Source organism: Mixophyes fleayi, chromosome 1 (genome assembly GCF_038048845.1).
Source record: "Mixophyes fleayi isolate aMixFle1 chromosome 1, aMixFle1.hap1, whole genome shotgun sequence".
In the NCBI taxonomy this organism is placed as follows: domain Eukaryota; kingdom Metazoa; phylum Chordata; class Amphibia; order Anura; family Limnodynastidae; genus Mixophyes; species Mixophyes fleayi.
In genome coordinates this window covers 28,601,369-28,615,693 of record NC_134402.1, presented here as the reverse complement: position 1 = coordinate 28,615,693, position 14,325 = coordinate 28,601,369, and the positions used below count along the sequence as shown (strand labels likewise).

At 40.2% G+C, this 14,325-nt stretch overlaps 1 protein-coding gene across 16 annotated transcripts in view; it reads left to right on the top strand.

The window, feature by feature from the left end:
• The window catches only part of CTBP1 (C-terminal binding protein 1), a 434,573-nt gene extending 421,022 nt beyond the window's left edge, over positions 1-13,551 (top strand). For 15 of the 16 annotated variants that reach the window (XM_075194126.1, XM_075194124.1, XM_075194130.1 and 12 more), the window contains 4 exons: positions 2,893-3,023; positions 3,943-4,070; positions 5,889-6,006; positions 12,310-13,551. In XM_075194126.1, the coding sequence (XP_075050227.1) occupies positions 2,893-3,023; positions 3,943-4,070; positions 5,889-6,006; positions 12,310-12,493 (561 nt within the window). In that variant the 3' untranslated portion in view covers positions 12,494-13,551. Of the gene's footprint in view, positions 1-2,892; positions 3,024-3,942; positions 4,071-5,888; positions 6,007-6,197; positions 6,266-12,309 lie in introns of all 16 variants that reach the window. The other variant, XM_075194131.1, reaches the window with a different exon arrangement.
• The last annotated feature ends 774 nt before the right edge of the window (positions 13,552-14,325 follow it).

Sequence of the window (14,325 nt, the reverse complement as noted above, 5' to 3'; positions counted from 1 at the left end):
ACATAGTTATTGTCTGTTGCTGTGGACTTGTTTCCCCTGACACATGTATAAACTACTGTAAATCGTACATGTGTGCAGCCATGTTTTACTAATCATTGTCAGTGTTAGAATGTAAGCTCTTCTGAGCAGGGTTCACATTCATAACATTTCTCCATGTTGTGTAATTATCGTGTGTTACATTCAGCTCTGTGCGTGACTGACAATTTTTACATGTATAATTAATTATATAATGATTATGTGTTTGAGGCGTGGTAATATTACATATTATTATGCAGTGGTGTTTTCACTTTGCAGGTCCATTCCCTTTAATATGTCAGGAGTGACCTTTTGTATGTTTGTTTTGCTTTGTCCATGGTGCTTGTTCTATTATTGTACTATTTTGTAACCTTAACTATTGATACTGTTTGTTTTATGTGGTTATCTGGGTTTGCAACATTCCGTAGGGGCCTCATATACTGAAAAGGACCCTGAACACTTGGCATAGAGGTGCACTCTTCTCTGTATAAGAGAAGTGGCAACAGACAGAAAAGAATTACATGTATCCGCAATGATCCATTATGAATTACTGTGTCGTCTTAAAATTCCTGTGAACAGACCTGTATGTATCTTTGGCACTGGCTACTGTTCTTAGACCTTGTGATGGCTATCTGTCGCCCTCTTGTGATCGAAATGGGTATAGGCAGAATGGTGCCTCGGATTTGAGAAAATCCAAAATATAAATTGACTGCATGTATAAAAGATCATCTTATAATAGTCACAGATATATAATATTCTAGTGAGAGAGGTTATAGAACTTATCGTAGAATTTATTTGAGACAAAGTTGTGAACATGAGGTTCAGAGTTTTGTAAAACGGTTTGGAGAAACAGAGAGAATTATTGCTGATTTCAGTAATATTGCCATGCATAGTTACTGTGAGGAGCTCTACTAAATGGAGCAGATTGCCTGATATAGTGTGGCATAGTTTTCCAAATGCTAAAAAAAAATACTTATCTAGAAAACCAAATCACATGCCTGTATACAAGAGCCACATTGTTCTTATCCTAGTCTGTAGACTGATTTACTATTTTTACAGTTTGATCCTTTTTTTAAACTAGAAACCAGAATGCATTGCCCGTTTTGCAGTCACGTTATGCTGGTGAGAGACCGGTTACGGGTATTCCGGTTGTGATCAATGTTCTAATCGTATTCCATGAGGAATATAGACAGAATGGAGCATTTAGGTGATTTCTATTTAATCAGTAAAGCTAGAGTGGCAGGAAAAGAGCATTTTATATTCTAAAAAATCTCGTGTGTCAAACCCACTAAATCGGTCACTAAATTTAGCTTTTGAAAATCCTGTGTTTAAATGTAATCTAATATATAAATGTTTAGTGGCGTGTGTTAGTCTGTCTGTGTGTGGAAAAAATAAAACCAAGCTGCAGCGCCACCTGCTGGGCAGAGTTATACACTGACCTACTACATTCTTAGTGTGTGTGGAAAAAAAAAATTCAGAAAGGGCTGAAATTTGGTATACTAAGATGTTTTTAATTTGTTAATTTAATTGTTAAAAGTGTTTATAAAGATTTTAAAAATATATATATATATATATTTCTTGAAGGAGAAGTGACAGTGGGGAGTGGTTGGTGGTTGAGGCCTGGGCTATGGCCCAAATGCATAACAAGAACCTTTTTAACACCTTAAGTAGCTTGATTTGACTAGAATGCATGAGTATCATGCACGGGTTAACTTGTATAATATATATATCTCTATCTCTCTCTAGACTTGAGCATCAATGTATTTTTTGTCTTGCATGCACATGTATTGCTACTAACTTTGTACACCTATCTAGCAACGGATCTCAGTGGTTAGGATGGAAGCGGGTCTGTTAAATCTATCAAGAGAACATAAATCCTGACTATGTGGCTGTCACAGCTGGCAAACAAGAAAACAGACCTCAGATTTAGATTATAAAGAATGTACAGTAAAATATAAATGGACACCTCAGCGTTATCTTTTGTCAAGGAGCGCTCTGTTACCACGACAACTGGCTGGCTTAGCATTTTTCCCTGACAGCCGTCATATATCTGGTTATTTGGGCCTTTAGTTATGCTCTGAGTCCTGATAAGCTTTTTCTAACATTCAGAAATAACGTAGCATCTCCATTCGCCATCACATCTTCCATTATTCATAGAGCTGAAAGGAAGCAAAATAGTTTTACGTTTTAATGAATTTGAATTTGAGGCTGTTGGGGGGGAGAATGTCATTTCGATTTAGGCATCATAAAAAGGTTCTACAAGTAAGTATGTGTTAATAAACGGCCTATCTTTGGTGACTGGATTTATTTATTTTTTTTAGAACTTTTAAAGTAAATGGATCAGATTATTTTATTCTTTCTGTGGCATTGTCTGAATAATTGCTCAGACAGAGGTCAGATATTGGGCTTTGGTTGTGCCATGCTGGAGGAGATGGTGATTCCGGCTTCTGCAGGTTTAACCGCAGCGTGGCAAGAATTTGTCTAAATCTCAGTCTATGAACAGAAGAAAACAGCTATTCAGAATCTGGCGCTACTTGCATAATGATCCTCATTAAGACCCAATGGGGCCTTAGACATAGTGGGTTGGCGCCACTTCTTCCTGTCTTTTGTCGCAAACAAAACCACACACACAGTCCGGGTAGAGTTATCCGGACCCCTCTGCGCCTACTGAGCCCTAGGCAAGTGCCTATGTCTAATGATTGAGCTCTGCTTGCATACGTAGGATCAGCGAGGCTTCAGTAAATATAGTAATTGTCATATGTTTATTAATGAAGAACAGAGTGTTTTCTCCAAAGCTATGGAATTATGTCACTAAAACTGATTTTAAAATAAAATGTCTGACCGTTTCTGATGGTTTACGTTGGGTCTGTTACACAGATGCGACAAGGAGCGTTCCTAGTAAACACCGCACGAGGGGGATTGGTGGATGAGAAGGCGCTCGCACAAGCCTTGAAGGAGGGGAGGATACGAGGAGCGGCGTTAGACGTCCACGAGTCCGAACCTTTCAGGTACCGAAACATATTAGCGTTGGCCATGGGTCGGTGTATGTTGTGTGAATCTCGTGATGTACACATGGCGGCACCGTGGCCGTTGGACGCCTCCTAACTTCTAATATCCTCGTACCTTGGTTTCATGACTGTAGGTCAAAGATTAAGAGCTTTCAAAGACCAAGTAGGTTGGTGATGTGTTTTGGTGTCGGGCAGCCAAACCCTACACGAGGCAGCTACTATTGATGTCTCTTAATGCCACAGCCAATGAAAATGTCCAGGGATCTAGAGGCAAAATGTAGCCTCACTCTATCCATACACATTATCCACTCACAACAGACTCTTATGTCACAGGATCCTCCTGTTAAGCATTAAACACCGTTACGTCCTGAAATATTAATGCTGTTGAAGATTTTATACTTTACATTCATTATCTTTATATTATTGGTTAAATGAAGTCCTGAGCAATGCATAAAAAGTTAATGGTCTTTTTGATGCTCTTTGAACCAACATACGGATGTGAGCGCAGCTTCTCATGACACTTCTGCTACGTGATCCGATGACTTCTCAGATGGAATTATTATTAAGAAGTCTGGCGGTTTTTTATTTGTATTTTTCAAAACCAAATTTATTTAAAGGGGTAGAAATTGTCACCCCAATAACTATTGACTTGCAGCCATACCTGGCCGAAGAGATTGTCCCAAAGTAGGATGTAAGACGGTAAAGTGACACTAACAACGTACACGCTCATTACTTACATGGCCATAAGTGTTACAGTACACCGGCTCTTCTATACCGCTATAAGGAATCCTAGTACATGTGGTCTGGGAACAATATATTTGACTATTCTAAGTTTCTATTCTAACTGTGAAAATACAACATCTTGTTGAAGACCATCGTTTTGTGGCCTAAAAGTGACAGGTTTTATTTTTAATCACAGCTTTGCTCAAGGTCCATTGAAAGACGCACCGAACCTCATCTGCACACCGCACGCAGCTTGGTACAGCGAACAGGCCTCCATAGAGATGAGGGAAGAGGCGGCCAGAGAGATCCGCCGAGCCATCACAGGTAGAGGCCCGCTGCCGTCTGGTGTACAGCGACTAGGGCCACGTGATCCTTAATGTGGAATGATTCACACTTCTAGAATTAGTAGGAATATCTTGATATAAATATGTTGTTCATTATTGATGTCCTAATGCAGCAAGTACGGGTTTAGATATACTGGGGAAACTCCATGTTACAGGTGTCATAGTTGTTTGCCAAGATAAATGAGGGTTATAATCTGGTAGGGTCTCTGGTCTCTGCTGTTGGGTTCATGTGACTACAGTCATTTTATTAATGGAAAGCTATGGAGAGGGTTATTGTCCTTAGTTATATCAGATTGTAACTGTAGTCCTGGATACACTTAACATTTAATAAAGAAGTTGTGGTTCCAGTTATATAGACCAGTGTTCCTGTGAGGTCCACACTCTGCAGCATTCTGCTTATCGCTGGGGTTACCGCCGTTTGAATAAGGTTTTCAGCATAGATTTACTCTTGGGTAAGATTCAGAGTTATTTGTGGTTACAATGTGCGTCTCTGTTACCTAGTTGGCTGTTTGATAAAAATTTTTTAGAAAACTACCTTCATTGCACAGTAATATCCTCCCAAAAGCTGATCTGTATGATTCAATAAAGGAACGGTAATGGTTAATCCCATAGTGAGCGAAGGAAATCGGTTGCTTTAACCTAAATGAAAGATTTTCATGGTTGAGGTAAAAGTTTGTTTACAGAACCTGTATTAAGCCGGGTGAACTCTTACCCAAAATATCCATCGCTACCTTCCCTCCTCAATCTTACTGCACCCTTCTAATAAACACCCTTAAATGTCACCCCTCTCTGTGTTTGTTTTGGCGATTTTATCTCACCCTAAAATGGAATGTCCAACTGCACGGTTTTCTTTTGTTTTTTCCTTTGCAGTTAACTAAAATCTCTAGATCTAGAAGAGAAAGCGTCCCAAGTCACTAAGCCCAGTTTATGGAATTAAAGACCCTGGGTTCTTAGCTAACTGACGTCTGTTTCTTCATAATTGCTCATTTGATTTAAATTAAATTTATTGGATGGCGTTGGGAGCAGTCTAGGTATGGGCCCCGCTGGGAGAGCAGTCTAGGTATGGGCCCCGCTGGGAGAGCAGTCTAGGTATGGGCCCCGCTGGGAGAGCAGTCTAGGTATGGGCCCCGCTGGGAGAGCAGTCTAGGTATGGGCCCCGCTGGGAGAGCAGTCTAGGTATGGGCCCTGCTGGGAGAGCAGTCTAGGTATGGGCCCCGCTGGGAGAGCAGTCTAGGTATGGGCCCCGCTGGGAGAGCAGTCTAGGTATGGGCCCCGCTGGGAGAGCAGTCTAGGTATGGGCCCCGCTGGGAGAGCAGTCTAGGTATGGGCCCCGCTGGGAGAGCAGTCTAGGTATGGGCCCTGCTGGGAGAGCAGTCTAGGTATGGGCCCTGCTGGGAGAGCAGTCTAGGTATGGGCCCTGCTGGGAGAGCAGTCTAGGTATGGGCCCGCTGGGAGGGCACTCTTGCCCTCTGTAGCTCGTTTCAGCTCTTGCTAAAGAATATATCTTGCATGAGTGCAGTGATTAGAGATTGTTTTTTTTTAAATTTCAAGCATTTTTATTTAAACATTATTGCCCTATGAGAGTTTTTTTTTTTTTTTTCACAGATGTGCTACATTGTAACATCATAACACATTGTAATAGTAAACTCTGGTTTGTACTGATCCCCTATCTCACTTTCTTGGGTTCACATACAGTCATTGGCTGGGTGTAAAGTTCAGGTGACCTAAACCAAGGAACTCGTTTGTTTTGTGTCTCTGAAAACTGTTTTTGTTTTTCATTTCTTTGTCGTCCATAAAGGTCGTATTCCCGACAGCCTGAAAAACTGTGTTAATAAAGAACACTTAACTGCAGCGACACATTGGGCCAGTATGGATCCCGGAGTGGTTCATCCAGAATTGAATGGCGCTGCATACAGGTGAACAAGGATATTTTCTACAGTCCTAATAAATTCAGTGAATGGGTCTATTGACCGGTCAGTAGTGCACAGCTGTTATCTGTATGCCTATAGAACGCTAGCCGGCCACTTTCATGGACAACTGGTTCATGAAATCTGTTATTTTATTTTTCAGAAACTTTTAATATGTCTTTGTTTGTCTCCTGCATTAGATCTGCATATATAGCTGTGTAGGTGGGAAATAAAGGCTTGGGCATTAAACAAAACAGCAGCGATTCAGGTAAAGAAACATTGTGCCCTAAAGCTGATCTTTTCATGACTAATTGTCATGTGATAATACAAAGCAGATCTATGTAACACATGTGGCAGATACCTGATATCACTATTGCACTGACTAGTGAACCTTCTGGCCTTGTAAGAGCACAGTTAGTGCAGTAATCTCTTTACAGGTCGTGTTTTACGTTGTTTATATCAATATCTTATAATTTAGTCAAGGTCGAGGAAGACTGCGCTACTCCTGTAGTAGGAGGAAAGCAAAATATACAGTTTGGTCTTATTTTGCTTCTGTTTAAATGAAGACGCTGGCTTGTCACGGAGTCTTTTTATTCAGGAGTAGTTTTAGTGTTGGACAGTCACTAGGGTGCAGAAGGACTAAAGTAGCAATACTGTAGTGCATTCAGTTACCTACAGATGGTGCTATTGTTTTTAATGGTTCAGACTCGCTATCCCAAAAATACTGCCTGATCATGATTCTCTTAATTACAGCTCTCAAATGTGTAGTATTTTGTATTCAAGCAATTCTGTGATGACAAATTAACTACTTCATGACTGCCTGCCATGCATCTGATACGTCTTTTCAGTCCGCATAGGTCTCTGCACTCTGGGGTAAACACAGGATTTCTAGAGGTTGAGTTTTCATGTCACCCTGCAAGTGTTACCCCTGCTCAGTCAGGACTTGATATCGTCGGCAGGGGCAGTCACCCAAATTCTTGACTGCCCCAACTAGAATCGGGACTGTTGGCAGGCTGTCCTGCTCTTTTTCCTTTCATGTTCTTGCAGTTTTCTCTATCTGTTGCTGCTTGTGCCTTAAGCTCATTAGCGGCTTTTCTGGATCCTGAGATGCTGGGGCTCCGCTTAAAAAAGGATGGGTACATGAACTATATGTAAAGCCGGGCAACGAGCGAACACTCTAGGTCTCCCTCCCAATAACCAGCTCTGGTATTATATCAAAATCACCCATGTTTAATACTATAGGCATCTCTCCCTACAACCACCTCAGCATTCAGTTCATAGCAGTCACATTTAATAAACAACCCTCCTTCTCCCCAGAATCAGCATTGCATTTAATTAATAGCCTCCAAATATTCCCAGCATTAAATTAATAGTCCAATCACACCATCTTAATTAAAATGGTCCCTACCATCAAATAAATAGCCCCACGGTTACCCCACCTATAAATGAATAGCTCACAACCACTATTACATGATTAGCCTCACTCTCACAACACCATTAGATTAATAGCTCAAGCCCCCACCTCCATTACATTACATTAAAAGTCACCCACCTCCCCCACACTTACATTAAAAGCCCTCTTCCCCTATGCTTACCCTCTTCCATCTGGTGCTGTATTTTGTCTCTTGTTGCCCGCACACATGCTACAAGGGGGAGAGAGGGGGGCGGTCACGCACAGTAGAGGAGAGATGGGAAAGTTAGCATGAAACTGTTGTGAAGTTAAGGATGAGCAGCAAGGAGCAATGAACCATTTTCTGTCCAAGGTTTGGTGCGCAGGAAATTTTAGTTTACTTTTAAATGTCATTTATTTTATTTTTGCCTTTAGTGTTCCATTAATAATTGTGTACTATAGAAAGTTTCTCTTGCAATCTCTAATGAAATCTAGTGAATATTGCTGTTCAGTTGTAAATTGACAGACTGGAGCTTACAGCCCTAAATGTCCCCATATCTGGTGTGTGACGGTGTATAACCCCGAGCACACAATCCGAATCGATTACTGGAGTCATTCAGATTCCTTTATCTTGCCTTTCCCATGCCATGTTATCGCTCTGCTCCGGCATCCGCTCTGCTCCTTCCCTGTAGATAGGATTTAAAGCTTCGTGTGTGTGTGTATGTAAGCACTTTGTAACCTCTAAATGTAACTGCGGATTGATCACTGGCATGCTTAAAATGCTAATGGACTTTCCGCTGTGAGAACCCCACCAACTCCAGCCATTGTCAAGATGGAAATAACGACGTCCAAATACATTTTGTCCTGCTTCACTATAAAAGTGTCACACTGGTAAAATAGAGGCTCTCGTGTAATTATGTGCCTATGTAAAGGCTCCGTATCTGCCCTTTCATCTGCTTCCAATCACCCTCCCTCCTGCAAAACTATTTCACTTGCTACGCCAGTCTTTTTGTGATACCTAGCAGTCTAAATATACATCTATGCACAATGGCGTTAATATTTAATAATGATGAAGACGGGAATTGGCATTAAGTGATGACTTTTATAGCCCTGTAATATTGATCTGGAATTTGCATTTTCCGGAGGTAAAGATTGCTGTTCTGTTGGAGGAATATGAGACGATGGCTGGTTCAAATATTGATTTATCATCTGATATATTATCATAAACCTGATTTATTATACTTCAACGCCCTCTCCACAGGAAGACAGAAAAATTAGAAAATTTATAAATATATATAAAAAAAAAATTCAATTTAAATCTTGGATTTTAATAGAAATTGCCTAAATATATCAGCATTAGTAATGTACATTAAATATTGTCTGGGGAAACTGTATTTAAAGGGGAAATTCTGTGCTACTAGTACGACGACTCTGTTCAATCACACCCATTGTCTGTCTAGTAGGTTGCTCCACCTTCTGCAAAATTGACAAACGGCAGAGGTCCTGATAGTAGAATTACGTTTCAGCCCTCCTCCCAAAATACTTCATAGGGGTAGGGGACAATGATCTAATTATGTGAGGTGTAAGATGATTTTCAGCAATTGAATTACTATAGAAATGCTGGAGCTTGGTCTGATTTTGTATAGTTTTAATACTTGTTTATTGGGTACGTTTTTAGGTAAAAAAGAGCAACGTTGGTAAATATATTAAATTTAGTACCTTGGCATAAAGGGAAATGTGGCTTTTATTTCGGCAAAACGTTTCAACGTTATGAGGTATTTTATAATGCACACGCCTCAAGGTAAAGAGCACCGTGCAGAAACTAAACATAAAGTGGTTTCAAAAAATAAATAGCGATCAGAGTCAGAGATTCACTAGACAACAAGAGGTCTCTGCTCTGAAGAGCTTACAATCAATGTGGTAGCGGAAATTAGCTGGGTACACACCCATGCAATCATAGTTCAGATGCAATGTCTCTTACGACTTCACCAATGATTTAAAGTCCAGTTGAGGAAGTCGATTCATGTGTACACACCTAGACAATGTACCTTCAGATCTGTGCTCTACATCTCTCATAACCACCTGCTGAAAAGACATTGTTCCATCGTTTATGGCGAATTTTAGGAAGTTGATCAAACCAAAGCAGCAGATGTGATGTGTTTTGGTACGATAAAATATGATCGTAGGAGCGTACACACTCTTGGAAGAAACCATGTGATCTGGATGATGATTACATAGGTGTGTACCCAGCTATAGACCACATTTATTTCTCTTAAAGCAAACAATGCACATAAGATAGAAAAATACTTAAACCCAAATAAACTGCTGTCTCATCCCATTAAAATTAGACACTGTATAGTGTCTTTATGATGCTAATAGACATCTACATAGAAATAAAAGCAGCCTATGACAAATACAGTAACTTTGCCTAACAAATATGCAGTAATATAGAAGTTTGATGTGATATTACAGAGACTTTTCTTCTCCTCCCATATCATTACTCTTAGGCTCGGTACACACTGGACAATTTTCCAACCAATAATTGGGCAAATCAGCCGACATCCGACCGTTTGGTCAGATATATCTCGTGAGAGTGTGTATACCTACACGATGATCTAAAGTCGTCCCAAAGTGCTGATTTATCGTTTCATTTGGTTGGTCGTACTGTTTAATATTTTCTGACCAATTGCCTTCCGATCCTGCAGTATGTATGCACTTACATGACTGTCGGCCAATAGTGGATCTCAGTGTGACAGGTCATCTCCCTGCTGCTGTTACATCCCTGTCTGCAATGTTCCTACCGGAGAGAGACTCACGTTGCAAACTGATTTTGCGAGGGACTGGAGTTGGGACTTAATCCCTTACAGAGCTTCCCTCAGTAGCACTTCATAGTCCTTACTTTACAGGAAAACTGTTCACAGCACTTAAACCACCTAACAGATCAGTGTGACTCTTCTGTCTGCAGCATCCTGTATCATCTAATACACTGACAACACAGCCATCACCCAAACACTGACAGCACAGACCTCCTGTACACGGACAACACAGCCATCACCCAAACACGGACAACACCAAACCCCCTGAAAGCACAGACACAGCAGCACTCAGACACTGACGTACCTTGAACAGCTCCGCTCACTTGCTGAAAAGTGTGTAACGATTTTATTACAATATGTGCTCTTCATCCTTGGTGTGTACACGGGAATCGGCATGCTGTCCTCTTTTTCTTTTCTTTTTCGTCGTTGCTAAAATTGGTGACACTAGTCTTGGGCTAGGTATACACTGCAAGAAAATTCTCCCGATAAAGGGCGATTTCATGCATACACACTATTTACCTTCAGATCTGTGCTCTTCATCTGGTCCACTAGTCATTTAGAGAATGACAGCACAAGGCCACTCATTCATTCCTTCATTCCCGTCACACTGATTTAAAACCACCTTGTTATAACTATCCACGTGTGCTTACGATTCTCGTTGGCATCTGTGACTCTGAAACAAAATATTCAGTCTCAGAACGAACGAACAAGCTATTCCATCTACAGCGCACTCTACATTTAGTCAACCAAATGAAACGACAATCGGCAGTTTGGAACAATTGTTGTTCGTGTGATTATACACACTAAGGCGATATGTGGCCGAGCGTTCGTTTATTGGGTGATTGATCCGATAATCAGCTGCAAAACCTCCAGTGTGTACCTGGCCTTAGTTGTACACTGACAGCAAGCAACTGCAAACGGAGAGACATCGTTGTATACATGTGAATGGCTCCTAAATCTGCCCTCTGTGTCTAGTTTTAATGGGATCGCCATATGCTGGGTTTAAGTGTTTTTCTAACTTGTATAGATTGTAAGCTTGCGAGCAGGGCCTTCTCACCTCTTTGTCTGTGTTACCCAGTTTGTTAGTTTACTATGTTTGTCCCCAATTGTAAAGCGCTACGGAATATGTTGGTGCTATAGAAATTGATGATGATGATATGCATTGTTTGCTTTGAGAGAGAGATAATAATAATTGGTTTACTTTTGTTTTGAATATTGCAACATACAGACAGTCGGCACAAACATACATCTTTAGAACGGTCTCCCGATAATTTGGTGCCTCTCAAATCCTGCTCCCTTAAATCATTTCCTCATTCAGCACAGAAAGCTTTCTATCCAGAGTGTAGTGATATCCTTTATGCTTTATTATTAATGCTATTATTTTGTTATACTAGTGCAAGGGAGGCCCCCCAGTAGTGGCAAATATGCACGTTAAGTTATAACTTTATATCATTACCGATAAGATACCAATCCGAAAACTTATATTATACCCTACCGTAGTGTATGTTTTAAATACATTTTGAATCCGTACACCTGACACTATTGTCAATCTGCAGAAGGGCCATTGACTATTTAATTTTGGGGTAGGACAATGTGATTTGGGGTGTGACTTGGCGTATTGAAGCGCCTTTTTCAACGTTCATTGATCTAGTTCAGTGATGGCTAACCTGTGACACTCCAGGTGTTGCGAAACTACAAGCCCCAGCATGCTTTGCCAGTAGATAACTAGCTGATAGCTGGCGAAGCATGCTGGGGCTTGTAGTTTCGCAACACACGCAACACACACAACACCTGGGGGTAAATGTATTAATGTCCGGATTCTTCAACTCCGGCGTGTTCAGCGTCTTCGGCGATTAAATTTAAAGTGGCGCTGCATTGTGAAGGGAAACTTCCCTTTACAATGCAGCGCCGCTTTAAATTTAATCGCCGAAGACGCTGAACACGCCGGAGTTGAAGAATCCGGACATTAATACATTTACCCCCTGGAGTGTCACAGGTTAGCCATCACTGACCTAGTTTATTACCTTACACCTTGACCTATTGTATAGCAGCCTTCCCTTCCATTCTCTGTGCCAGTGATGTGACCGGTCTTCTTTTTACCAACAGGTATCCACCGGGGGTCGTAAGCGTGGCCCCAGCCGGCATCCCCACAGCCGTAGAAGGAATCGTCCCCAGCGCCATGCCTTTGTCACACGGTCACCCGGCTGTGGTCCACCCGCCTCACGCCCCTTCTCCTGGCCAAACCGTCAAACCAGAAGCTGACAGAGATCACCCAAGTGACCAGTTGTAGCCAATGACGGACAAAAAAAAATAAAAAGACAACCATTCCTTGCATTGGAGATCTGGAAATCCTATGGAGACAAAGAGAAGTGCAAACAAACAAGAAGCGCAACCTGGATTTTGGATAGTGGCAAAAAATAATGAACTTACAGGCAGATCATAATTGTTTTTAGAAATTGGTCCGAAATATACAATATAAAATGGGAGAAGAGGATTTTGGAACTTTATTTTTTTTTTTTCTTCTTTTCTTCCCCCTCCATCTAAAAAAAAAATATTGTAGTTTGTCCCCTGTACGGTGGACTGACCTCACTGTTCTGTGTCCTGTTGGTCCTTTTGTTGAGCAAGAGAAGTTAGTAGTTAAGTATATCATGAATGTACTTGTCTGTGTACAGTTTTTAGAACATTAAATAAAGGGGTTTGTTTGCATAATTATCAACGGGGTATAACATAAGGGAGACATTCAGCAAACCGCTTTTGAAATATAGGAAATCATAAAATTATTTCTTTTTATATGTTATTATAACATGTCCAATAAATAAGGCAGTTGGCAGACTTCTCAGGATAATACATTTTTTCCCATTTTTATTTTTTTGTTTTTTTTCGAAACCACACAGTGCATTGTTTTTGATTTTTCTACCTGCTTGTCTTACGCATATATTATTTTTATTTTTTATTTTGTTGCAACAGAAAAGTCTTTGTTTTTTTTTGTTTTTTTGTGGCATTTTTATTTTTTTCATCCCCTCTTATTTCGGCATGGATTCCCTTATTTCAGATAATTATGACATTATGTGAAAAGATTTCTTTGAAGAAAATGAAGATTTCATTAAACAAGCATAAGCGCTTCTTGTCACCAGTTTAAAAAAAATAAATAAAATATATTATATTGGTGGTATGCGGGAAATCTATACTACTGAAAGGTAGTACATTTCATTGCCTACATTGATTCCTTCCTGGTAATGTGGTAGGCTAGCAATATATATTATTATTTTTTTTTGGTTAAAATCATGTTTGTGAGTGTAACCATTTGTATGAATTATTTTAAAGGAATAAAAATCCCCAGACAATTAACAGATGGCATTAGTTCTATTATTTTAGACTAACCTGTGCTTCTCCAGCTGTAGTGACACTACAAGTCTCAGCATATGCTGTCAGCTGTTGCTGCTACGGCTGCTTAGGACCTAAAAATCCCATCATACGCTTCAAGCCAAGTGTCCATGCTGTACCCTGTAATTACTGGACATATCTGTGCACATATCACAGCAACTCCTTCAGGACTCTAAAACTCAACTCTAAATTGATCAAAAAAATAAATAGCGCCTTCTAACATCCACAAATGTAATTGTAAATGTTCCCATAGTGTGAAGTAACATTTTATGTACACTTGTTTATAAGTGCAAACTACTGTTTTAGGCTCTGAATAACATCAGGGGGTAAATTTACCAAGCTGCGGGTTTGAAAAAGTGGAGATGTTTCCTATAGCAACCAATCAGATTCTAGCTGTCATTTTGTAGAATGCACTAAAATGATAACTAGGGGCCTGATTCATTAAGGATCTTAACTTGAGAAACTTCTTATTTCAGTCTCCTGGACAAAACCATGTTACAATGCAAGGGGTGCAAATTAGTATTCTGTTTTGCACATAAGTTAAATACTGACTGTTTTGTCATGTAACACACAAATACTTGATAACTTATTTGTACACTGAATTTTAAAGTTGATTTTTGTGTGCTACATGAAAAAACAGTCAGTATTTAACTTATGTGCAAAACGGAATACTAAATTGCACCCCTTGCATTGTAACATGGTTTTGTCCAGGAGACTGAAATAAGAAGTTTCTCAAGT